The sequence below is a fragment of the Salmo trutta genome, chromosome 22 (assembly GCF_901001165.1).
Source record: "Salmo trutta chromosome 22, fSalTru1.1, whole genome shotgun sequence".
Classification (NCBI taxonomy): domain Eukaryota; kingdom Metazoa; phylum Chordata; class Actinopteri; order Salmoniformes; family Salmonidae; genus Salmo; species Salmo trutta.
In genome coordinates, this window is record NC_042978.1 from 26,795,553 (window position 1) to 26,823,237 (window position 27,685).

The window sequence follows — 27,685 nt, forward strand, 5'->3', positions numbered from 1 at the left end:
GTGTAACACAGGAAGGAGTTGAACAAAGGTTATCATTATATGCAGATGATTTGTTACTCTATATAAATAACCCTGTAACCTGTTTACCTTCTATCTTTTCTATTCTGGAGAACTTTGGCTCCTTCTCCGGTTACAAGCTGAATCTCCAGAAAAGTGAGTGCTTCCCAATCAATCCAGCAGACAGACTTGCCCTTTTGAGCGCTACAGCTCCAGCTCCAGCAGACAGACTTCAAATACCTTGGAGTGAATGTAACTCGTTCATTACATGCTCTTTTTTCTGCAAACTTTGCTCCCCTTGCGCAAATGAAAACTGATTTTCAGAGATGGGGTAGCTTACCACTATCACTTAATGGAAGGATTAATGCTGTAAAAATTAACAGTTTACCCAAATTCCTTTTATCTATTTCAATCTATACCATTGTTTTTACCGAAGCGTTTTTTTTAAGTCAATCAGTCAGGCTGTTACCACATTTATCTGGGGAGGAAAGGTACCCAGAGTCAGTAGATCTTTACTTTAGAGGTGCATGTTTAGTGGAGGGCTGGCACAACCCAACTTTTTATACTATTTCTGGACAGCCAACTTTCAGAAATTGCCATTCTGGTTACATGCTCCAGATATCCCATTTTGCCACCATGAGGCATATTCTTGTATTTCTTCTTCTCTTCCTGCTTTACTCTGCACTTCTCTCCCAACAATCCCCTCTCGCCATACACGCAATCCAGTAGTGCTGTCAACACTTAAGATTTGGTACCAGTTTTGATGACATTTTACATTCTCAGCTGCATCTACTGTGGGTGTTATTGATAATAATCACTTATTCAACACTTCTCTAATAGATCATGCTTTCTCTCACTGGACAAGGAACGGTATTAAGTCCTTCCAAGACTTTATATGTAAATATACTTTTATCTAGTTTTCCCAACCTGGTCTCTAAATACTCTTTGCCTCCATCTTACTTTTTCCGTTACCTTCAAATTAGGCATTGTGTCTCCTCCCAATTTTCTGGCTTCTCTGCTCCACCCCCTTGCCAACCCTGGGATGGCATATTGACTATATTACCTCGACAGAAAGAAGTAATTTCTCAGATCTGTCTGTGTATTTTGTCATTGGACAAACACTCCACCAACAAAATTAAATCTGCTTGTGAATGGGAAATGGGGGTTGAATTTACACAAGAGTGGTGGGATGAGGCGATTGATAGAGTACGCTCCACTACATCTTGTGCTCGTCTTGGTCTCATACAATTTAAGGTTTTACATAGGGTGCATTTTTCCAAACCCAGATTGTCTGACATATATATCCAAATGTAAATGATGAGTGTGATAGAGGTCATGTCTCACCATGTGACCTTAGTCACATGTTCATTCAATGCTCTAAACTACAAAATAACTATTTTTAAAACTTTATCTGAGGTGCTTGAAATTAACCTGCAATGTTGTCCTTGATAGCTGTTTTTGGTATTCCAGAAGACATGTTCTCCTTGCACCCCAAACATGCAGATATTGTTGCCTTTACATCCTTAATAGCTCGACGTAGAATTCTTCTCCAGTGGAAGTCTGCTCAGCCCCCCTCAACTTCTCAATGGCTCAACGATGTAATGTTCTTCCTAAAGCTTGAGAATATTAAGTATTCTCTTAGGGGTTCCAATGATACTTTTGTTAGAAAATGGCAACCATTTATATCATACTTTAATGGCTTGCAGTGTCTCCCCCTCTGATGAGATGCTTTCAGGTATCCCAGTAGGCATTACCAGTAGTCATTACATAATAGGTACAGTCATCAATATAATGTTATCCAGTCCAAGCAAGCTTGTCTAAGGTTTACAGATCATTTATTTATTTATGTTTTTGTATTTTGAATCTGTATTGTTGTTTGTATTATTTATCTATGTTTACCCCATGTATTCTTGTTTATTTGTTGTGAATTCTCTGTAGAATTGTCTAGGACTGAATTGAGGGAGGGTGTGGGATGGGTTGGCTATATGGGGTGATCAGGGTGGGTGGTTGGAAGGGGATTGGGGGTGGGTGGTTGGGAGGGAGGGAATCAAGGTGGGTGGACTGAGGTAGGGAGGAGAGGTAGGGAAGGGACTAGGTGGGTCGGGTGGATGTGTTGTATGGAGGGAGGGAGTGTGGTTGGGATATGCTAAAATCTTTGTACTTACATTGATGTACATTTTGTAAAACTTGAATAAAAATATATTTTAAAAAAGATGTATAGATATATAAACACATGTAAAGTGTTGGCCCATGTTTCATGAGCTGAAATAAAAGATCCCAGAAATGTTCCATATGCACAAAAAGCTTATTTTGCTCTAATTTTAGGCACAAATTTGTTTACATCATTGTTAGTGAGCATTTCTCCTTTGCCAATATAATCCATCCACTTGACAGTGTTGGGTTGTAATTTGAAATACTTGCTATACTATAAGTTAAAAGTATGAGTATGAGGAATGTATATGGTGGGGTCAATGGACGGTGGATAAGAACTAGGGACCTGAAAGTTACTAAGTAAGGGAAAAGGCAATCACATGGCTGAGGTCACTGATAAGGTTGGATAGCTGTGGATTAGTGAGGAATGGGGGCCGAGATCAGGTCACATGAAGGGAGAAGGAACAGTTTATTACCCACATCACTTAACTTCCTGCCTAGCAACAAAGATGTAGTGTTTAGAGAAAATTTGAATACTCTGTCTAAAGGGGGTTATAGATACATGTGCTGGTGGAAACATGTCTTTGTCTTTTCAGCTGATTGACCTAGTGGGTGAATAAAATTGGTTTGAGCTTTGACTAGTTGTCCATTCGTTTTTACTCTATTTAGAACAGTTGTGGCATATCAAGAAGCTGAATAAACAGGATGATCATTACACAGATGCTTGTGCTGGGGACAATAAAAGGCCACTCTAAAATGTGCAGTTTTGTCACACAACACAATGCCACAGATGTCTCAAGTTTTAAGGGAGTGTGCAATTGGCATGTTGACTGCAGGAATGTCCACCAAAGATGTTGCCAAAGAATCAAATGCTAATTTATCTACCATAAGCCGCTTCCAATGTCATTTTAGAGAATTTGTCAGTACTTCCAACCGGCCTCACAACTGCAGACCACGTGTAATCATGCCGGCCCAGGACCTCCACATACGGCTTCTTCACCTGGCAATCGTCTGAGACCAGCACCCTCAGATAGCTAATGAAACTGTGGGTTTGCACAACCGAAGAATTTCTGCACAAACAGTCAGAAACAGTCTCAAGGAAGCTCATCAGCGTGGTCGTCGTCTTGACCTGACTGCAGTTCGGCGTCGTAACCAACTTCAGTGGGCAAATGCTCACCTTTGATGGCCATTGGCACGCTGGAGAAGTGTGCTCTTCAAGGATGAATCTCGGTTTCAACTGTCCCGGGCAGATGGCAGACATGCCTACGTGGGGGCGAGCAGTTTTCTGGTGTTAATGTTGTGAACAGAGTGCCCCATGGTGGCGGTGGGGTTATGGTATGGGCAGGTATAAGCTACAGACAACGAACACAATTCCATTTTATCGATGGCAATTTGAATGCACAGAGATACCGTGACGAGATCCTGAGGCCCATTGTTGTGCCATTCATCCGCCGCCATCACCTCATGCTTCAGCATGATAATGCACGGCCCCATGTAGCAAGGATCTGTACACTGAAACGCTGGAAATGTCCCAGTTCTTACATGGCCTGCAGACCCACAACTTTGCACAGCCATTAACTTCTTACATCTACACGTTCCGCTAGCGGAACGTCTGCTCCAATATCCAATGATGGGCGGGGCGCGAAATTCAAACTCCTCTAAATCCGAAAACTTACACTTTTCAAACATATGACTATGTTACAGCTATTTAAAGACAAGACTCTCCTTTATCTAACCAAACTGTCCGATTTCAAAAAGGCTTTACAGCGAAAGCAAAACATTAGATTATGTCAGCAGAGTACCCAGCCAGGAATAATCACACAGCCATTTTTCAAGCTAGCATATCATGTCACATAAACCCAAACCATATCTAAATGCAGCACTAACCTTTGATGATCTTCATCAGATGACACACCTAGGACATTGTGTTATACAATACATGCATGTCTGTTCAATCAAGTTCATATTTATATCAAAAACCAGCTTTTTACATTAGCATGTGACGTTCAGAACTAGCATTCCCACCGAACACTTCCGGTGATTTTACTAAATTACTCACGATAAACGTTCACAAAAAGCATAACAATTATTTTAAGAATTATAGATACAGAACTCCTCTATGCACTCGATATGTCCGATTTTAAAATAGCTTTTCGGATGAAGCACATTTTGCAATAATGTAAGTACATAGCCCGGCGTTACAGGGCTAGCTATTTAGACACCCACCCAGTGTAGCCTTCACCAAAATCACATTTCCTATAAGAAAAATGTTCTTACCTTGCTTGTTCTTCATCAGAATACACTGCCAGGACTTCTACTTCAATAACAAATGTAGGTTTGGTCCCAAATAATCCATCGTTATATCCAAACAGCGACGTTTTGTTCGTGCGTTCTAGACACTATCCCAACGCTAAATCTCGGCCACGAGCATGACGCAAAATATGACAAAAAATTTCGAAATATTCCATTACCGTACTTCGAAGCATGTCAACCGCTGTTTAAAACCAATATTTATGCAATTTATCTCGTAGAGAAGCGATAATATTCCGACCGGGAATCTGCCTGTCTGTAAACTGAGGAAAAAAACAAAAGCCGGGGGCGGGGCGTGTCACGCGCCTAAGGCTTAGTCCATTGACTGACCACTCAGCATTTGCTCTCGTGTGCTTCAGCCAGGGCTTTGAATGACATCATTCCTGTTTTTCCCGGGCTGTGAGACTCCATTGTTGACGTGAGAAGTGTCACGTAAGAGCAGAGATCCTTTGTAAACGACAGAGATAATAAAGAAGGGCAAGAAATGTTCAGACAGGGTACTTCCTGAACAGAAGCATCTCAGGTTTTTGCCTGCCATAGGAGTTCTGTTATACTCACAGACACCATTCAAACAGTTTCAGAAACTTTGGAGTGTTTTCTCTCCAAAGCTAATAATTATATGCATATTCCAGTTTCTGGGCAGGACTAATAATCAGATTAAATCGGGTACGTTTTTTATCCAGCCGTGAAATTACTGCCCCCTAGATGTAACAGGTTAAAGAGGAGTTGGACAACATTTCACAGGCCACAATCAACAGCCTGATCAACTATATGAGAAGGAGATGTGTCACACTCCATGAGGCAAATGGTGGTCACACCAGATACTGACTGTTTTTCAGATCCAAGCCCCTACCTTTTTTAAAGGTATCTGTGACCAACAGATGCATATCTGTATTCCCAGTCATGTGGAATCCATAGATTAGGGCCTAATTTATTTATTTCAATTGACTGATTTCCTTATATGAACTGTAATTTAGTAAAATCTTTGAAATTGTTGCATGTTGCGTTTATTTTTGTACAGTGTATTTTATCCCTCGCTCACCTGTCCGTCTCCTCATTTGAATCCCATGCTGTCACTGTCACTTGTCCACTCAAGCTTAAAGGATGGACCATTTTATTCTTTCAATTTTCGCCAAAAATCGAACTGCCTGTAGCTCAGAACCTAAAGCAAGGATATGCATATTCTTGATACCATTTCAAAGGAAACACTTTGTAGTTTGTGGAAATGTGAAATTAATGTAGGAGAATATATTGCATTACTGTTCAAAATGTTGTATCAAGTCTGCCCAAATGTGCCGAATTGGTCAATTGATACGTTTTCAAGTACATAACTACAGTATAGAGAACATACATAAATGATATGGTAATACATTTTTTTGTTTACACACTCCCAGGAATGGATAGTTAGCTTCCCAACAGAAAATACACTAACCTTAACGCATCTTTTATCAAACAAAACTATGCTACATTTTACCTCTGGGACCCTCAGGATGACAAATCAGAGCAAGGTTACTGAATGTAAGTACATTATTTACACTACCGTTCAAAAGTTTGGGGTCACTTAAAATAACATCAAATTGATCAGAAATACAGTGTAGACATTGTTAATGTTGTAAATGACTATTGTAGCTGGAAACGGCAGATTTTTTTTATGGCATATCTACATAGGCGTACAGAAGCCCTAGCCACTCGGCACCTACCCAGATGGTCATGTGCCATCGTAATCTCCGTCTCCCACTACTCTTTCCTCTTCTATCATCTCTCCCTTCTTCTAAATCCTTCTCCCTCCTGTCACCTGATTATGCCTCTTCAACCCTACTCTCCTCCTTTTCTGCATCCTGTGACTCACACTTTCTCCCGGCCGGCCTTCCCCTCCTTCTCCGTGGCAGAGTTACTCATTGCGAGCTTACAGATCAGGGCAGCGGCCAGCTGAGCAAAAACTTTGGAATACTAAACTTCTAGAGGACCTATGACTTCTGTAACCATTAAAGCCTTGGTTTCATGCATGTTAACATTAGAAGCCTCCTCCCTAAGTTTGTTTTATTCACTGCTTTAGCACACTCCGCCAACACTGATGTCCTAGCCGTGTCTGAATCCTAGCTTAGGAAGGCCACCAAAAATTCAGAAATTTCCATCCCCAACTACAACATTTTCCGCCAAGATAGAACTGCCAAAGGGGGCGGAGTTGCAATCTACTGCAGAGCTAGCCTGCAGAGTTCTGTCATGCTATCAGGTCTGTGCCCAAACAGTTCGAGCTTCTACTTTTAAAAATCCACCTTTCCAGAAATAAGTCTCTCACTGTTGCCGCTTGTTATAGACCCCCCTCAGCCCCCAGCTGTGCCCTGGACACCATATGTGAATTTATTGCCTCCATTTATCCTCAGAGTTCGTACTGTTAGGTGACCTAAACTGGGATATGCTTAACACCCCGGCCGTCCTACAATCTAAGCTAGATGCCCTCAATCTCACACAAATCATCAAGGAACCTACCCGGTACAACCCTAAATCCATTAACACGGGCACCCTCATAGATATCATCCTGACCAACCTGCCCTCTAAATACACCTCTGCTGTCTTCAACCAGGATCACAGCGATCACTGCCTCATTGCCTGCGTCCGTAATGGGTCCGCGGTCAAACGACCACCCCTTATCACTGTCAAACGCTCCTTAAAACACTTCAGTGAGCAGGCCTTTCTAATCGACCTGGCTCGGGTATCTTGGAAGGACATTGTCCTCATCCTGTCAGTAGAGGATGCCTGGTTATTCTTTAAATGTGCTTTCCTCACCATCTTAAATAAGCATGCCCCATTCAAAAAATTTAGAACTAAGAACAGATATAGCCCTTGGTTCACTCCAGACTTGACTGCCCTTGACCAGCACAAAAACATCCTGTGGCACGCTCCTCAGCACGCCCGCTCTGCAGCGCTCTCAATGCCAACACCTCTCTCTGGAATCTTTCGTCGAGTTCCCCACTCGACTCCCTGACTGGCTCTGGTTCACACCTCGGCTCCGCCGTCCACCCCGTGTGCGGGCTGCCTCTCGGGCTTCCGTCGTGGTCGTGAACTTCGGAGTCGCCGTTGATCCTCCCTCGCTGCCTCCGTCTGCTTCCATGGAAGGTGATCCATTCCTGCCTGGATCTCCTCCAACGTCCAGGATCCCTTTCCGTCCAAGATATCCTCCCATGTCCAGGATGTCTGCTCCTCCTGGCCACGCTGCTTGGTCCGTTTGTGGTAGGATCTTCTGTTACGTTCGTTGAGGGAAGAATTAGACCAAGGTGCAGCGTGGTAAGAGTACATCTTTCTTTATTAGATGAACACCGAAACAAAACCAAAATAAATACAAAACGAAAACGTAACGTTCAGTAGGGCATACAGCACAGTACCAAAAACAAGATCACACAAACTAAAGGTGGAAAAAGGCTGCCTAAGTATGATCCCCAATCAGAGACAACGATAGACAGCTGCCTCTGATTGAGAACCATACCCGGCCAACAAAGAAATAGAAAACATAGATTTCCCACCCTAATCACACCCTGACCTAACCAAATGGAGAATAAAAGGGATCTCTAAGGTCAGGGCGTGACACCCTCCCTACCTTCAGGCTATGCTCAAACCCTACACCCCAACCCGAGCACTCCGTTCGGCCACCTATGGTCTCTTGGCCCTCCCACCCCTACAGGAGGGCAGCTCCCGCTCACCCCAGTCCAAATTCTCTGTCCTGGCAGAGTCTCTGCCAATCTTCTGAAAACATCTGGAACCCTACCACTTCAAATAGTATTTTATATAATCCCACAGCACGTTCTCACCAAGACCCCCCCCCCCCCCTAACTTTAGCCTACCATTTGAAGTATTTCATTAGGCTTACATGGTCTAAAAGGAATGAAAATACAATCACGAGGATCCACTTTTATAGAATATAGGCCTATAACGACATACAGACAAGCGCATTGCGCAAACAAAACAACCCTCGTAATATCAACTGGAATTACATGGGTCTGTTACTGAACTTTCACTGGCAAACATGGTTACAGACACAACAACATTATAGTATCCCTTCATCGTGAGGAAAAGGACATGAGCTAATTATAATTCACAAAGTAAGCAAAACATAGATATGCATCATTCCAACATTGCCTAAACATTGCCTACTAATGACAGAGACCTATATAAACAATATAACAATTAAGATGTACAAACTATGGCGTAAGGGAAGGATGAGCGGATAAGAGTTAAGCCGTAATTAAGACATTAATGAGTGAACTCAGATGGACAATATGCCTTTTTGTTCAGCACTTTTGAAATGGATAGCGACAGAATTCAGAACATGGGCCGTTCTTACAGTATTCTCCCTGTACACCAAGTCAGAAACGTAGGATAAATAACGGGGGCATATAAGCAGACAATGAAAGCTTTTACAATATTCGATGATGACATTTCTCTAAAACTGGCTATAGGCTACATGTGCACCACCAAGTCAGAACAGTAGGCTATGTTCTGAGGGGGAGAGGGACCAAATTCTTAGGGTGAGACATGGGCTACTAACAGCTTACTACACAACATACACTTAGTTTTACTTTCTTAGCTACAGTATACATATATCCCTGGCTTATTACATCATTTATGCAGCAGCATACAAGAGAGAGGCCTATTTTTGGTTTGGATTTATGGGGCTTTCAAGACAACTGGGAACTCTGGAAAAAACAACAGGTCAAATCATGATGTCAGTGATCTTCAGGTCAGAAAGTCGGAGCTCTAGAAAGAGACCCGACCGAGTTCCCAACTTGGAATGCCGAGTTAGATGAGTGTTCAAAGTGTATTTTCCCAGTCGGAGCTCGTTTTTTTTCTCCAGAGTTCCCAATTGTCTTGAATGCACCGAAGTCTGCGATTTCTCGGTTCCAAGTTCTGTGTTCCCAGTTGTTTTGAACCCGGCAGAAGTCATGCTGGATTGACAGCATGGCCAATGGATTCAACCATTTCTGGCCCTTGGTGTTGATTGTGAATGTTAATCCTATTATGCTTGTAAAAGAGACCCTTTCAGACAGATGTTTTAAATCCTTAAACCCAGACTTGGACCACACACCCTCTCCACCGAATAGCAGGCAGGGGAAGCAAAATAGTGATTACTTTGCATCGCAGTTAGCCTCTGAGCCATTGATTCCTTCCTCATTGTGGAATTTGTGATTCCCGACTTGTGTAATGTCTAATGGCCGATGATCACCGAGACGTTCTATCTATAATTTCTCTTCATATGACAAGAATTGAAAAGAATTTGCCAGTAGATTGTTAACGTGATTCATGATGATGACTGCTTGTCTACAGTACATTTGTTGCTAAGATTTTGAAAGTATGACTTTGACATGATCAGTCCAATCAAAGCTACAGTAGATATAATGTGATTTGATGTCTTTTTACCTGTGGCCAAGGACCTTGAGCCTTTTTGGATAGGCACTTCTAATGTAAATCAATGGCAGCACCCAAGGGGGCTTGAACTGCCTAGCTCTCCCTGAAGATTCTTCGGTGACGTAGTGTCCCCATGAGTGACAGAACACTGAGCCAATCATGGCGCAACTAGAGAAAATTCCCAACGCCTACACTCTACTTTCGCTGGCTGCCCCTCCACCACAGAAAGCATTATTTTTTTTGCTTAACGGGTAGGGCTTAAAACAGGCGGGGCTCTGCCACACCTGCCCTGAATGATGGGTCACCACTGAATGTAAATTACTAGGTAAATAGGTCAACTATTATACAATGGGTTGTCTGATTTTGTTTTATTAACAACATTAAATGGCAAAAATAGCAGCACACTGGAAAGTTATCATGTCCTGAGTGATAAAGTATAGGCTTTGAATGACTTTTCCAGCAGCTACAGTAAGCTACAAACTGCAGTTTAAGTTGAGCGCCGTGTGGTGCGCATTATAGACTATTTAATTCCCTTCATCTGAACATCGGAGCATCAACAACAATCATACATGTCAGTTCAGTGCAAACAGAGGAAATCATTTATTTAGGAATATATAGAACTGACATGCTTCTGTATTAGGCTATGCCATCTCCAGACCGTGATGAGGGGAGCAGGGAGGGGCTGTGCAGTATGAGTGATGAGGAGAGCAGGGAGGGGCTGTGCAGTGTGAGTGATGAGGGGAGCAGGGAGGGGCCGTGCAGTATGAGTGATGAGGAGAGCAGGGAGGGGCTGTGCAGTGTGAGTGATGAGGGGAGCAGGGAGGGGCCGTGCGGTATGAGTGATGAGGGGAGCAGGGAGGGGCTGTGCGGTGTGAGTGATGAGGGGAGCAGGGAGGGGCTGTGCGGTGTGAGTGATGAGGGGAGCAGGGAGGGGCTGTGCGGTGTGAGTGATGAGGGGAGCAGGGAGGGGCTGTGCGGTGTGAGTGATGAGGGGAGCAGGGAGGGGCTGTGCGGTGTGAGTGATGAGGGGAGCAGGGAGGGGCCGTGCGGTGTGAGTGATGAGGGGAGCAGGGAGGGGCCGTGCGGTGTGAGTGATGAGGGGAGCAGGGAGGGGCCGTGCTGTGTGAGTGATGAGGGGAGCAGGGAGGGGCTGTGCAGTGTGAGTGATGAGGGGAGCAGGGAGGGGCTGTGCAGTGTGAGTGATGAGGGGAGCAGGGAGGGGCCGTGCAGTGTGAGTGATGAGGGGAGCAGGGAGGGGCCGTGCGGTGTGAGTGATGAGGGGAGCAGGGAGGGGCTGTGCGGTGTGAGTGATGAGGGGAGCAGGGAGGGGCCGTGCAGTGTGAGTGATGAGGGGAGCAGGGAGGGGCTGTGCAGTGTGAGTGATGAGGGGAGCAGGGAGGGGCTGTGCGGTGTGAGTGATGAGGGGAGCAGGGAGGGGCCGTGCGGTGTGAGTGATGAGGGGAGCAGGGAGGGGCCGTGCAGTGTGAGTGATGAGGGGAGCAGGGAGGGGCTGTGCAGTGTGAGTGATGAGGGGAGCAGGGAGGGGCTGTGCGGTGTGAGTGATGAGGGGAGCAGGGAGGGGCTGTGCGGTGTGAGTGATGAGGGGAGCAGGGAGGGGCTGTGCGGTGGGAGTGATGAGGGGAGCAGGGAGGGGCTGTGCGGTGTGAGTGATGAGGGGAGCAGGGAGGGGCCGTGCAGTGTGAGTGATGAGGGGAGCAGGGAGGGGCCGTGCGGTGTGAGTGATGAGGGGAGCAGGGAGGGGCTGTGCGGTGTGAGTGATGAGGGGAGCAGGGAGGGGCCGTGCAGTGTGAGTGATGAGGGGAGCAGGGAGGGGCTGTGCGGTGTGAGTGATGAGGGGAGCAGGGAGGGGCCGTGCGGTGTGAGTGATGAGGGGAGCAGGGAGGGGCCGTGCGGTGTGAGTGATGAGGGGAGCAGGGAGGGGCCGTGCGGTGTGAGTGATGAGGGGAGCAGGGAGGGGCCGTGCGGTGTGAGTGATGAGGGGAGCAGGGAGGGGCCGTGCAGTGTGAGTGATGAGGGGAGCAGGGAGGGGCCGTGCAGTGTGAGTGATGAGGGGAGCAGGGAGGGGCCGTGCAGTGTGAGTGATGAGGGGAGCAGGGAGGGGCTGTGCGGTGTGAGTGATGAGGGGAGCAGGGAGGGGCCGTGCAGTGAGTTTCGGCTCTTTTTACTGACTCAGATCTTTTCAACTCATTCAGTAAAATGTTTAATCTTTCGACTCATTTCATTCATTTAATCCAGTAGCGCCCAGAGCCCACAGGACTCCTTACCAGTGAGTGATGAACTGAAAACTTGAATGAGTCGTGATTTTTGTTCTCCATAGTCGTTTGTGAATGAGACTTATAAAAGTGTGCATTAAACAATATACATTTGTGATTGCTAGCCATACAAATGAGATTATTTATTGATACATTTGAAACGAGGTCTAGTTGCATCCGCAACCGTACTAGATTTGTGAACGATTCTTGGCAGAATGACTCGACTGCTGCGAGGGAGATAAGCACATATAATTTCCGAACTGTAGCAGCAATAGCCGTGGGAAGTAGAGGGGGCTGCAGCACCCCCTGAAAAATCTGAATTTAAAAATATATATTCATGTTTTTTGTTTAGTTTTTTTCTTACAAAAGTACTGCACTGGGCCGTTTATAGTCCTTTATTAGCAGGTATACAGTGTCTTCTTCTCTATGGAGCGCGTATTAATCCTGCTATAAAATGAATTGCGGTCAGCAGGTCAAATGAACGACTAAAATGAATGAGTTACTTGGAAAAAGAATCATGACTCGAGTCAGTAAAAAGAGTTGTTCAAAAACAACGAATCGTTCACGAATTGCACATCACAACCAAGTCGACTCACACTGGTAGACTAACTTATTGCTAGTTATTTGTGATCTCAAATCAAATCAAATTTTATTGGTCACATACACATGGTTAGCAGATGTTATTGCGAGTGTAGCGAAATGCTTGTACTTCTAGTTCCGACAGTGCAGCAGTATCTAACAGGTAATATCTAACAATTCCACAACAAAACCTAATACAATCTAGTAAAGGAATGGGATAAGAATATGTAAGTATAAAATATATGCCTAAGATGCAATCGATAGCAAATAAATTAATAAAAAATTCTACAATGTGATTTTCTGGATTTTTTTTCTCATTTTGTCTGTCATAGTTGACGTGTACCTATGATGAAAATTACAGGCCTCTCTCATCTTTTTAAGTGGGAGAACTTGCACAATTGGCGGCTGACTAAATACTTTTTTGCCCCACTGTACATATGAGAAGAGTAATGTGAGATATGTAAACATTCTTTAAAGTGGCATAATTAAAGTGACAAGTGTTCCATTTATTAAAGTGGCCAATGTTATCAAGTCTGTAGGCAGCCACCTCTCTATCTGATGGCCTTGAGATAGAAGCTGTTTTTCAATCTCTCTGTCCCAGCTTTGATGCACCTGTACTGACCTCGCCTTCTGGATGGAAGCGGGGTGAACAGGCAGTGGCTCTGGTGGTTATTGTCCTTGATGATATTTTTTGCCTTCCTGTAACATCAGGTGTTGTAGGCCTCTGGAGAGCCCTGTGGTTGTGGGCGGTGCAGTTGCCGTACCAGGTGGTGATACAGCCCGACAGGATGCTCTCAATTGTGCATCTGTAAACGTTAGTTAAGGTTTTCAGCCTCCTGAAGTTGAAGAGGCGCTGTTGCGCCTTCTTCACCACACTGTCTGTGTGCGTGGACCATTTCAGTTTTTCGGCGTTATGTACACCGAGGAACTTAAAACTTTCCACCTTCTCCACTGCTGTCCTGTTGATGTGGATGGGGGGTGCTCCCTTTGCTGTTTCCTGAAGTCCACGATCATATATTTTGTTCTGCTGACACTGAGTGAGACTGCCGACAGACTCCCGGTCGGCAGTCTTGTCGTTGTTGGTAATCAAGCCTTCTACTGTAGTGTCGTCTGCAAACTTGATGATTGAGTTAGAGGCGTGCATGGCCACACAGTCATGGGTAAACATGGGTACATGGGTACAGGGGGGGCTGAGCACAAACCCTTGTGGGGCCCCCGTGTTGAGGATCAATGAAGTGTAGATGTTGTTTCCTACCTTCACCACTTGGGGGCGGCCAGTCAGCAAGTCCAGGACCCAATTGCACAGAGCGGGGTTCAGACCCAGGGCCTCGAGCTTAATGGTGAGCTTGGAGGGTACTATGGTGTTGAATGCTGGGCTATAGTCAATGAACAGCATTCTTACATAGGTATTCCTCTTGTCCAGATGGGATAGGGTAGTGGGCAGTGTGATGGCGATTGCATCGTCTGTGGACCTATTGGGGAAGTAAGCAAATTGGAGTGGGTCTAGGGTGACAGGTAGGATGGAGGTGATATGATCCTTGACTAGTCTTTCAAAGCACTTCATGATGACAGAACTGAGTGCTACGGGGCGGTAGTCATTTAGTTCAATTACCTTAGCTTTCTTGGGAACAGGAACAATGGTGGCTATCTTGAAGCATATGGAGACAGCAGACTGGGATAGGGATTGATTGAATATGTCCGTAAACACACCAGCCAGCTGGTCTGCGCAAGCTCTGAGGTTGGGTCTAGGGGTGCCATCTAGGCCGGCAGCCTTGCAAGGGTTAACACGTTTAAATGTTTTACTAATGTCCACGGAGAAGGAGAGCCCACAGTCTTTGGTAGCGGGCCACGTCGGTGGCACTGTATTGTCCTCAAAGTGCGCAAAGAAGTTGTTTAATTTGTCTGGAAGCAAGACGTTGATGTCTGCCACGGGGCTGGTTTTCTTTTTGTAATCGGTGATTGTCTGTAGACCCTGCCACATCCGTCTTCTGTTTGAGCCGTTGAATTGCGACTCCACTTTGTCTGTATACTGATGCTTTGCTTGTTTGATTGCCTTACGGAGGGAATAAAGACACTGTTTGTATTCGGCCATGTTTCCAGTCACCTTGCCATGATTAAATGTGGTGGTACGTGCTTTCAGTTTTGCGGTGGTACGTGGTTTTCAGTTTCTTATCTGATGCGCTAGCGAGCTAACATTAGCTAAGCTATTTGAGACTACATAACTTTAACTGTGCGCTTTCTCCCCTTACAGTAAATAACAACAACTACATTCAGATGATTATGTACTGTAGCAGCCTACCTGTGGGCTCTTAGTGTTGTAGCCTGTCCTTCTTATTTAACTTTTAGTTCTGTGATTTTAATTCCATCTTCCATTGATTAGTCTAGAAATGTCCTAAAAACTTCCCACACGGAGCGTCAAGCTCTATGACCACTGTCGGGAAAAGCAAAAGCAGCAGCAGCATAATTGATCATCTTATCTCTCTCTCTCCATGGGAGGGACGATATAGGCCATCTGCATTGTGAATTCATGTGGAATTGTATGAATTTTCCTTATCTTTTTAACATACTTTTTTTCCCATTTGTCACATCCCTAATATGGACATAACAGGATTGGGGGAAGGCGGTGCTTAAACTGCTTCACTTCGAGTACTTTGGGCATGTGTCCACACGGATCGGAAGGGGGGGCGGGGGCAGCTTTGGCTGAGAGTTTTCTTTTGCAAGGATTGAGACTTCGTAATCTGCCGGAGCTTTCGATTTTCAGACACGTATAGGCCCAGAAGTCACCCAGCTGACCAAATTACTCTGGATTTTACTTCTGGTTTAACTGACATTATTTGTGTCTGTGTCTTGTGTTTTGTCTGTGTTTCATCTGAGGCCGTCTCTCTGCTCTTAGATGCCATATTGATGAGTGTGAGTGTGTGTCACTGTCTCTACCAACCCATCCATCCTCCCAGGAACTGACCTGCAGCCCTTTGACACACACAATCCAGCAAGCTGCCATGTATTCCTCTGAGGTTGCCAAGAGTTCAGTACCTGCAGTGTTTTCTGAGAATACAGAGATGACAAGACAGATATGTCTCTCTGTTCATTCCTTATTATATAGAGACGAGAGAGAGAGAGAGAGACGAGAGCGAGACGAGAGAGGGAGCAGTGGAACTGACAGAGAGAGGAAAGAAAGAAATGATGAAAGAGAAGAGAAAGGGATGAGAGTTGGTCTGAATGAGAGGAGGGAGAGGTCAGACACACTACATGATTTAAATAAGACTGGATCAGAGTTCAGACGTGGTAGGAAGTAGGAACCCAACACTATACTGGGGATGTCCATGTAGTTCTCCAAACACTGTCTGAACTCCCTGTTAGGCCTCAATCAAATATTAAATATGTTCTATATTTCATTGTTCCCCAGTCTCACCCCTTAAAGCCTGTGTGTGTCAAAGGACAGTAAATGCTGTATTACACTGTGGATGTGAGTTGATGTGTTTGTGCATTTGTGTGTGTGCTCATATGCTTGTGTATTTGTGTGTGAGGGTATCTCTGCCTGTATATATGCGTGCTTGCGTTTGTGTTGTGTTAACCACAGAGATACCGTTGAAGTCGGAAGTTTACATACACCTTAGCCAAATACATTTAAACTCAGTTTTCCACAATTCCTGACATTTAATCCTAGTAAACATTCCCTGTTTTAGGTCAGTTAGGATCACCACTTTATTTTAAGAATGTGAAATGTCAGAATAATAGGAGAGAGAATTATTTATTTCAGCTTTTATTTCTTTCATCACATTCCCAGTGGGTCAGAAGTTTACATACATTCAATTAGTATTTGGTAGCATTGCCTTTAAATTGTTTAACTTGGGTCAAACTTTTCGGGTAGCCTTCCACGAGCTTCCCACAATAAGAATTTTGGCCCATTCCTCCTGATAGAGCTGGTGATACTGAGTCAGGTTTGTAGGCCTCCTTGCTCGCATACACTTTTTCAGTTCTGCCCACAAATTTTCTGTAGGGCTTTGTGATGGCCACTCCAATACCTTGACTTTGTTGTCCTTAAGCCATTTTGCCACAACTTTGGAAATATGCTTGGGGTCATTGGTCGCAAATGGGTCTTCCAAATGTACAATCTTTAACTTCCTGACTGATGTCTTGAGATGTTGCTTCAATATATCCACATAATATTCCTCCCTCATGATGCCATCTATTTTGTGAAGTGCACGAGTCCCTCCTGCAACAACGCACCCCCACAACATGATGCTGCCACCCCCGTGCTTCACGGTTGGGATGATGTTCTTCGGCTTGCAAGCCTCCCCCTTTTTCCTCCAAACATAAAGATGGTCATTATGGCCAAACAGTTCTATTTTTGTTTCATCAGGCCATAGGACATTTGTCCAAAAAGCATGATCTTTGTCCCCATGTGCAGTTGGAACCGTAGTCTGGCTTTTTTAAGGCGGTTTTGGAGCAGTGGCTTCTTCCTTTCTGAGCGGCCTTTCAGATTATGTCGATATAGGACTCGTTTTACTGTGGATATAGATACTTTTGTACCTGTTTCCTCCAGCATCTTCACAAGGTCCTTTGCTGTTGTTCTGGGATTGATTTGCACTTTTCGTACCAGAGTACTTTCATCTCTAGGAGACAGAACGCGTCTCCTTCCTGAGCGGTATGATTGTTTGTACAGATGAACGTGGTACCTTCAGGCGTTTGGAAATTGCTCCCAATGATGAACCAGACTTGATGAACCAGGTCTTGGCTGATTTATTTTGATTTTCCCATGTCAAGCAAAGAGGCACTGAGTTTGAAATACATCCACAGGTACACCTCCAATTGACTCAAATTATGTCAATTAGCCTGTCAGAAGCTTCTAAAGTAATGACATCATTTTCTGGAATTTTCCAAGCTGTTTAAAGGCACAGTCAACTTAGTGTATGTAAACGTCTGACCCACTGGAATTGTGATACAGTGAATTAGAAGTGAAATAATCTGGCTGTAAACAATTGTTGGAAAAATTACTTGTGACGTGCACAAAGTAGATGTCCTAACCGACTTCCCAAAACTATAGTTTGTTAACAAGAAATTTGTGGAGTGGCTGAAAAACGAGTTTTAATGACTCCAACCTAAGTGTATGTAAACTTCCAACTTCAACTGTATATAAGTGTTTTACTTCCTCTCCCCCTCTCAGGCAGAGCCAGTGATCCTGGACCTTCGGGACCTGTTCCAGCTCATCTATCAGATCAAACAGAGAGAGGAGATGGAGAAGAAAGCCCAGAAGGACAAACAGTGTGAACAGGCTGTGTACCAGGTACACACACACACACAATACACACAATGTTTACTATCTGATTATTGTTGGTGCTGCTGCCTCTATCTGTCAACTACACTGATCTTCTTCCCTCTCTCCTTTCTCCCCCTCTCCATCCATCCATCCCTATGTCTTCAGACTATTCTGGAGGAAGATTTGGAGGATCCTGTCTACCAGGTAACTTCTAAACACCAATCAGAATGCTTCTCTAATGCTGTCTATCCAATCAGTATGTTTCTTTTTAATGCTTCTTTCAATCTCCTTCCCTGTTTATCTGTGTCTGTGGGGAATTGTGGGGGAGTCCCAGGATTCTTGTCAGATGAATGGAGGTGTGTGTGAAGTTTTCTGGGATTGCTTGCGGGCGGGACCTACAGATGATTCTGTCTGAGCAATCACATCTTTGCATCATATTCTCAGCCTGTCCTTTTTCTTCAATTCCTATTTCCTATTTTTCTCTTTATTCCTCCTCTCCTCTCCCTGCTGCCTGTGTTGTAGTACATTGTGTTTGAGGCAGGACACGAGCCCATCCGCGACCAATCAGAAGAGAGCATTTATCAGGTACAAGCCTCTCCTCTCTGCTTGGATCTGATTGGTGGAGTTGTGTGAGTGATAGGAGCAGGGTTCCAATGGGATAGAGATGATTTGAGAATACCCTCAGGGTCATTCCATGTCATTTCAACAAGCCATTTCAACAAGCCATCTCAGATTGTTCTGAAATTGTTTCCGTATTTCGAAAAAGATAACATTAGTATTCCTGCAATGTTATTTTGTTGAAATATAATTAGATTTTAAGGTAATTAAGGTCATTTGATTGCACCAGAATTTGCCATTTAAATGTATAGGATTGATATAATATTCAATAAATCTATCATCCAATTTGGGCCCCAAAAAATACTAACATTGAGTAGCTCCATACTACTTGTCAGACAGAGAACTGATACTATATATGTCACACCCTGACCTTAGAGAGCCTTTTTATTTCTCTATTTTGTTAGGTCAGGGTGTGATTTGGGTGGGTATTCTAGTTTTTCTATTTCTTTGTTTGCCGGGTATGGTTCCCAATCAGAGGCAGCTGTCTATCGTTGTCTCTGATTGGGGATCATACTTAGGCAGCCTTTTTCCCACCTTAGTTTGTGGGATCTTGTTTTTGGTACTGTGCTGGGTAGCCCTACTGAACGTTACGTTTGTATTTGTTTTGTTTTCGGTGTTCATCTAATAAAGTATGATGTACGCCTACCACGCTGCACCTTGGTCCGTACCTTCCATCGACGAGTGTAACAATATATTTGTTGTTGTGGTGGAATTGCCGTGGGATGTGGGATGTACGTGAGTGGCTTTTGACCATTTCTTTGGATTCCTCATGTTTAACTCATTGTTAGAAAAAAGTTTGGTCCAAATCGGATGTTAGGTACTATATTTATTAAATATTATATTAATCCTATACATTTAAATGGCCAATTTGGGTGCAATCAAATTACCTTAATTTCTCAGAGATCAAATTATATTTCAACAAAATAATGTTGCAGGAATGCTAATGTTATCTGTTTTTAACAACAACAACACATTTCAGAACAATCTGAGATGATGGGTGTCAAAATCCTCTTTTTTGTTTTTGAGGTGGAACGACCCCTCACCTACAGCTTCACTACTGACAGACCCACCACTGAAACCTGAGAGAAAAATTAACACACACGCATGAGTAAGGCCCCTCCTCCTTCCCCTTCCTCCCTCTTTTTCTGAGGAGATGAAGGAGGGAGTGGGAAAGAGAGATTAATCACCAGGCTCTTGTTTGATCTTTAAAAATAATAGAATGAAAATAGAGCACGCTCTAACACACACGCACACAAACACACACACGCAAGAAGACGTGTTAGAATCGTGCAACAGAGGAACCAACAGATGAATAAAGATGTCTGCCTCTGGAAATGAACAACCAGAGAGATGGAGAGATGAAGAAGGATGAGAGAGGAAATAAACAAGAGAACGAGAAGAGGAGAGAGAGGGATTAGGAAAGACGGAGGAGAGATGGAGGGAGGAGAGATGGAGAGAGTACTCAGGCGGTTGTAGTTATCTGTGGTAGTCAGACTGTTATGACAGACAGACATTTTTGGCCCATCAGGTTTTTATTGACGTTTCCATTCACAACAGATCAATCAGGTGGATTAGTTTGATAGTCTTACACTTCAGGGACAATCAATCATCAGTCAATAGAACAAAACGCAAATAAAACATATAGAGACATTGTCCTGTGTCAATCTGTCTGTCTGTCTCAAAAGTCCACACAGTAGTGGCCAAGAGTAGTGGCCAAGAGTAGTGCACTACATGATGAATGTGGTGTCATTTGAGACAAAGCCACAGACAGACAGACAGACCAGTTTATTACATGTCTCTCTCTGTGGTAAGACCACATTGATCCACTTTATTGGAGAGGGAGAAGAGGGGGACTTAGCTGGGAGAGAGAGCTGTTCATACATCAGACTGATACTCTAAATGAAGCCTCAACTCATTGATTTGAATACAGATTACATCACTCATTCTCTCTCTCTCTCGCACGAATGCATGCACGCACATGCGCACACACACGCACACACACCCTCAGATGCAAGCTATAAGGGACAATAATGTCCAGGCTTTAGTCTCTCTATATTTGGCTGTAAGGCTTTATTTTATAGTCTTGTACTGCTTTGGTATTTACTACAATTGGTACTTTCTGGTACATTAAAAATGAAGGTTGTCGTGGTAACAAAAGCTAACGTGTGATTGGTGGGCTTTGTGGTGATTGGTTGGTTGTCCAGGTTCCGACCAGCCAACAGAAGGAGGGGGTATATGACGTCCCCAAGAGACACCCAGTGAGTCCAGCAATGTGTGCCTGTCCCCCCCTTGTGTCCCCCTTGGTGCTATGGTGTGTCCTGTGGATACTCTGTGGTGTGGCTTTGTGGTGGTGCTGGTCGGAGTGTATGTGGATAGGAGGGGGTTTGGGTAGGGTTTGCTCTGTGCTAGGTGCTGGTTGCATGCAGTGTAGTGGCAGGTGTGTGTGTGTGTGTGTGTGTGCATTGCATGCAGTGTGGTGTCGTGGTGATGCATGGCTGGCTGTGGTCTGCTGGTGAACGAACAAACATGATCTGACATACTCTCTGTTTCATTAGCTAATAACTCCATCCTCAGAACCACTATAGTAGCTATTCTACACCTGTTACAACTACTCCATCTCTGACACCTGTCTAAAAAACCCATTCTAACAGTAGGGCGTGAGCCTCACTGTCTGTGTACAACTTTCTCAAAATCTGCCCCCTTCCTCCTATACTCCCCCTGGTCTCTCCTAGCTCACACTGCAGAACACACACACACACACACACACACACACACACACACACACACACACACACACACACACACACACACACAAACACTGTGCACTGTGCACTGTCGTAATCAGACGGTATGGGTTATGGCTGTCGGTTTTGTCTTGTGTTGCTTTTGAGGCTTATAGTATTTACCAGTGAGATCCCACAGCCGTACTGCTCTCCTTAACCACCCCACAACACTGACAGCTATTGGCTTTGTGTTTGATACATACCTGTGTGTGTCTGGTGTGTATGGTGCTATAGCCAGTAGGGTCTGAAACCTCTGTCTAAACCATATGCATCACGGTTATTTAGTCTGTCACCTTCTGTCTCTCAATGCTATTAACCAATAATAAACCAATAACACACAGCCACACACACACACATAACACACACACTCACTCACTCTCTCTCTCTCACACACACACACATAAAGCAGACAAGTACTACTTCAATCTCCTGAGTCCTTGACCCTGTGTGAGTTTACACAGTCTATTGATTCAACAGAGGTCAGCCTATTGTCATCTGGCAATGAAGGACAAGTAGGCTAGTGTGCGTACGTGCATCCATGTGCGCGTGTGTGTGTGTGTCTGTGTTCAGTGAGACAGGAGCTCAGGGAGGTGGGTGTTAATTAAGGGGGCTGCATTAATCGTATGCAAAACCATGCCCATGCTAATTACTGTTTCCTCAGAGACCAATAATTGAAAGATGGTTCTCGCAGTGATGAGGAGAAAGGAATGGGCAGAGAGAGAGTGAGATGGATGGAAGGGGAGGGCAGGAATCTGTGTAATGAGGAGTGTGTCTGTGCATGCGTGGCTATATAAAGGGGGTACCGAGTCAATGTGAGGGGCTACATGTTAGTTGAGGTAATATGTACATGTAGATAGGGGTAAAGTGACTACCCTGTCTCCATATGTCTGTATTTGTTTGAGTGTATGATACATCATGTCTGTGTTTCTATCCTATCCTCCATCCATGTGGCTGAATGGTCATCATCATCACCAACAACAACATCATCATCACATAATAACATCATCATCACCAACATCATCATCATCATCACCAACATCATCCATCATCAACAAACACAACATCATTATCAACAACAACATCATCAACAAAAACAGCATCATCATTTTCACCACCAACGTCATTATCATCACCAACAACATCATCAACAAAAAGAACATCATCATTTTCACCACCAACATCATTATCATCACCAACAACATCATAATCATCACCAACAACATCATCAACAAAAACAGCATCATCATTTTCACCATCAACGTCATTATCATCACCAACAACATCATCAACAAAAACAACATCATCATTTTCACCACCAACATCAGTATCATCACCAACAACATCATCAACAAAAACAACATCATTTTCACCACCAGCAACATCATCATCACCAACAACAACATCCATCGTCACCAACAACATCATCAAAATCATCATCATCATCCACCAACAACATCATCATTAACAACAATGTCACCAACAACGTCATTATATTCATCACCAACAACATCCTCACCACCAACAACATCATCACCAACATCATCATCGTCATTACCAACGACATCATCACCAACGACATCATCATCAACAACAACATCATCACCACCAATAACAACAACAACAACATCACCGCCAATAACATCATCATCACCAACATCAGCATCATCACTAACATCAACATCACATCATCATCACCAACATCATCACCAAAAACATCACCAACAACGTCATTATATTCATCAGCACCAACAACATCATCACCACCAAAAACATCATCACCAATAACAACATCACCAACAACAATTTCACCAACATCAACGTCATTAACATCATCACCAACAACATCATCATCACCAACAACAATTTCACCAACAACATCATCACCATCACCAACAACATCATTATCACCAACAATGTCATCGCCAACATCATCATCATCACCACCAACAACATCATTACCAACAACATCATCGCTACCAACGACATCATCACCAACAACATCATCACCAACGACACCATCACCAACATCAACATCATCTCCAACAACATTATCACAAACATTCATCATCATCATCACCAACAACACCATCATCACCAACATCATCACCACCAACATCACCAACAACAACAACATCATCAACATTACCAACAACATTACCAACAACATCATCATCAACATCACCAACAACATAATCATCAACATCCATCATCATCATCACCAACAACACCATCCTCACCAACAACAACACCATCATCACCAACAACATCGTCATCACCACCAACATCAACAACCGCAACATCATCACCAACAACAACATCAACATCATCACCAACAGCATCATCATCAACATCATCAACAACAACCCCAACATCATCATCACACACTACATCATCATCACCACCAACAACAACATCATCACCAAAACAGCAGAAGTATAATAACAAGCGAGGCTATATACAGGTGGTACCGGTACAGAGTCAATGTGTGGAGGCACCAGTTAGTTGAGGCAATTGAGGTAATATGTACATGTAGGTAGAGTTAAAGTGACAATGCATAGATTATAAACAGAGAGTAGCAGCAGCATAAAAGAGGGGTCTGGGTAGCCCTTTTATTAGCTGTTCAGGAGTCTAATGGCTTGGGGGTATAGAAGCTGTTAAGAAGCCTTTTGGACCTCAACTTGGCGCTCCGACACCGCTTGCCATGCGGTAGCAGAGAGAACAGTCTATGACTAGGGTGGCTGGAGTCTTTGACAATTTTTAGGGCCTTCCTCTGAAATCGCCTGATGTAGAGGTCCTGGATGGCAGGAGGCTTGGCCCCAGTGATGTACTGGGCCGTACGCACTACCCTCTGTAGTGTCTTGTGATCAGAGGCAAGCAGTTGCCATACCAGGCAGTGATGCAACCAGTCAGGATGCTCTCGATGGTGCAGCTGTAGAACCTTTTGAGGATCTGAGGACCCATGCCAAATCTTTTCAGTCTCATGAGGGGGAATAGGCTTTGTCATGCCCTCTTCATGACAGTCTTACTGTGTTTGGACCATGATAATTTGTTAGATGTGGACACTAAGGAACTTGAAGCTTGAATGGGGGCGTGCTCGGTCCTCCTTTTCCTGTAATCCACAATCATCTCCTTTGTCTTGGTCACGTTGAGGGAGAGGTTATTGTCCTGGCACCACACAACCAGGTCTCTGACCGCCTCCCTATAGGCTGTCTCGTCGTTGTCAGTGATCAGGTCCACCCCTGTTGTGTCATTGGCAAACTTAACTTCTTATGGGCAGGTGGGACGGTAGCGTCTTGGAGTGGGTTTAGGGTTTCTGGGATAATTGTGTTGTTGTGAGCCATGACCAGCCTTTCAAAGCCTTCATGGCTACAGACGTGAGTGCTATGGGTCGATAGTCATTTAGGCAGGTTACCTTAGTGTTCTTGGGCAGGGGGACTATTGTGGTCTGCTTGAAACATGTTGGTATTACAGACTCAGTCAGGGACAGATTGAAAATGTCAGTGAAGACACTTGCCAGTTGGTCAGCGCATGCTCGGTGTACACGTCCTGGTAATCCGTCTGGCCCTGCGGCCTCGTGAATGTTGACCTGTTTAAAGGTCTTACTCACATCGGCTACGGAGAGCATGATCACACAGTCGTCTGGAACGGCTGGTGCTCTCAAGCATGTTTCAGTGTTACTTGCCTCAAAGCGAGCATAGAAGTAATTTAGCTCGTCTGGTAGGTTCGTGTCACTGGGAAGCTCGTGGCTGTGCTTCCCTTTGTAGTCTGTAATAGTTTGCAAACCCTGCCACATCCGACGAGCGTCGGAGCCGGTGTAGTACGGTTCAATCTTAATCCTGTATTGACACTTTGCCTGTTTGATGGTTCGTCGGAGGGCATAGCAGGATTTCTTATAGGCTTCCGGGTTAGAGTCCCGCTCCTTGAAAGTGGCAGCTCTACCCTTTAGCTCAGTGCGGATGTTGCATGTAATCCATGGCTTCTGCTTGGGGTATGTACGTACGGTCACTGTGGGTACGACGTCATCGATGCACTTATTGATGAAGCCAGTGACTGATGTGGTATAGGTGTTGTGGTATACTCCTCAATGCCATCAGAAGAATCCCGGAACATATTCCAGTCTGTGCTAGCAAAACAGTCCTGTAGCTTAGCATCTGCTTCATCTGACCACTATCTGATTGATCTAGTGACCGGTGCTTCCTGCTTTAGTTTTTGCTTGTAAGCAGGAATCAGGAGGATATAATTACAGTCAGATTTGCTAAGTGTTAGGGCGATGGAGAGCTCTGTACGTGTCTGTGTGTGGAGTAAAGGTGGTCAAGAGTTTTTTTTCTCCCTCAGATTGCACATTTAACATGCTGATCAAAATTAGGTAAAACTGATTTGAGTTGCTCTGTATTAAAGTCCCCAGCCACTAGGAGCGCCACCTATCATAAGATACTCTACCTCAGGCGAGCAAAACCTCGAGACTTCCTTTGATTTCGTACAGCTGCTGTTGTTTACAAATACGCATAGGCCGCCTCCCCTTGTCTTACCAGAGGCCCTGTTCTATCCTGCCGAAAAAGCTTAAGACCCGCCAGCTCTATGTTAATCATATCGTCATTCAGCCACGACTCGGTGAAACATAATATATTACAGTTTTTAATGTCCCGTTGGTAGGATATACATGCTCGTAGTTCGTCTATTTCATTATCGATTGATTGTAAGTTGGCTAATAGGACCGATGGTAAAAGTAGATTACCCTGTCAGCGACTGATCCTTATAAGGCTCCAGGACCGTCGTCCACGATACCTCCGTCTTTTCCTCCTGCGAATGACGGGGATGAGGGCCTTGTTGGGTGTCTGGAGTAAATCCTTCCCATCCGACTCATTGAAGAAGAATTCCTCCAGTACGGGTTGAGTAATCGCTGCCCTGATATCAATAAGCTCTTTTTGGTCATAAGACACGGTTGCAGAAACATTATGTACAATATAAGTTACAAATAATGTGAAAAAACATATCGCCAATAAAAACATCATCATCACCAACATCATCATCATCACCAACAACAACATCATCATCAACAACAAAAACATCACTGACAACATCATCATCATCAGCGCCAACAACATCATCGTCGACATCATCATCATCACCAACAAGAACATTATCATCACCAACATTATCATCACCAACAACAACATCACCATCATCAACAACAGCATCATCACCAACATCAACATCATACACAGCATCACCAACAACAACATCATACAAAGCATCGTCATCACCAACAACATCAACAACAACAACATCATCATCACCAACATCATGATCATCATAATCACCAACATCATGATCATCATAATCACCAACAACATCATCATCACCAACAACATCATAATCACCTTCATTCATCATCGTCATCACCAACAACATCATCATCATCATCACCAACATCATCAACAACATCAACATCACCAACATCATCATCATCACCAACAACAATTTCACCAACAACATCACCAACGTCACCAACATCATCACCAACAACACCGTCACCAACAACATCACCAACAACATCATCATCATCCATCATCACCAACACCACCACCATCATCACCAACATCATCATCACCAACAACATCATCATCACCAACATCATCACCAACACCAACATCATCATCACCAACAACAACATCATCATCACCAACATCATCATCACCAACATCATCATCACCAACAACATCGTCATCACCACCAACAACATCATCATCGCCAACATCATCACCACCAACATCATCACTAACAACATCATCACCATCAACAACGTCATCATCACCAACAATAACATCAACAACAAGATAATCACCAACATCAACATCATCACCAACAACATCATCATCACCAACAGCATCATCATCACCAACATCATCATCACCAACACCAACATCACCAACAACAACAGCATCATCACCAACAGCATCATCACCAACATCATCATCATCACCAACAAGATCATCATCACCAACATCATCACTAACAACATCATCACCATCAACAACGTCATCATCATCATCATCATCATCATCACCAACAACATCATCAAAACCAACATCATCCTCACCACCAACATCATCAACACCAACATCATCACTAACAACATCATCACCATCAACAACATCATCATCATCAAAACCAACATCATCCTCACCACCAACAACAACATCACCATCAACAACATCAACATCATCAACAACAACAACATCATTAACAACATCATCAACAACAACATCATCACCACCAACAACAAAATATCATCACCAACAACAACATCACCA

The 27,685-nt window shown here is 44.1% G+C and overlaps 1 protein-coding gene across 7 annotated transcripts in view; it reads left to right on the forward strand.

Annotated features, from left to right (window-relative positions):
- LOC115158478 (disabled homolog 1) overlaps nt 1–27,685 on the forward strand; it is a 268,501-nt gene that overhangs the window by 225,394 nt on the left and 15,422 nt on the right. For 5 of the 7 annotated variants that reach the window (XR_003868675.1, XM_029707465.1, XM_029707464.1 and 2 more), the window contains exons 6-9: nt 17,878–17,997; nt 18,136–18,174; nt 18,493–18,555; nt 20,793–20,846. Coding sequence is in view for 6 of the 7 variants with exons in the window: in XM_029707465.1 (XP_029563325.1) it covers nt 17,878–17,997; nt 18,136–18,174; nt 18,493–18,555; nt 20,793–20,846 (276 nt within the window). In the remaining variant the exon portion in view is untranslated. The remainder of the gene's footprint in view (nt 1–17,877; nt 17,998–18,135; nt 18,175–18,492; nt 18,556–20,792; nt 20,847–27,685) is intronic. The other 2 variants (XM_029707468.1, XM_029707470.1) reach the window with 2 other exon arrangements.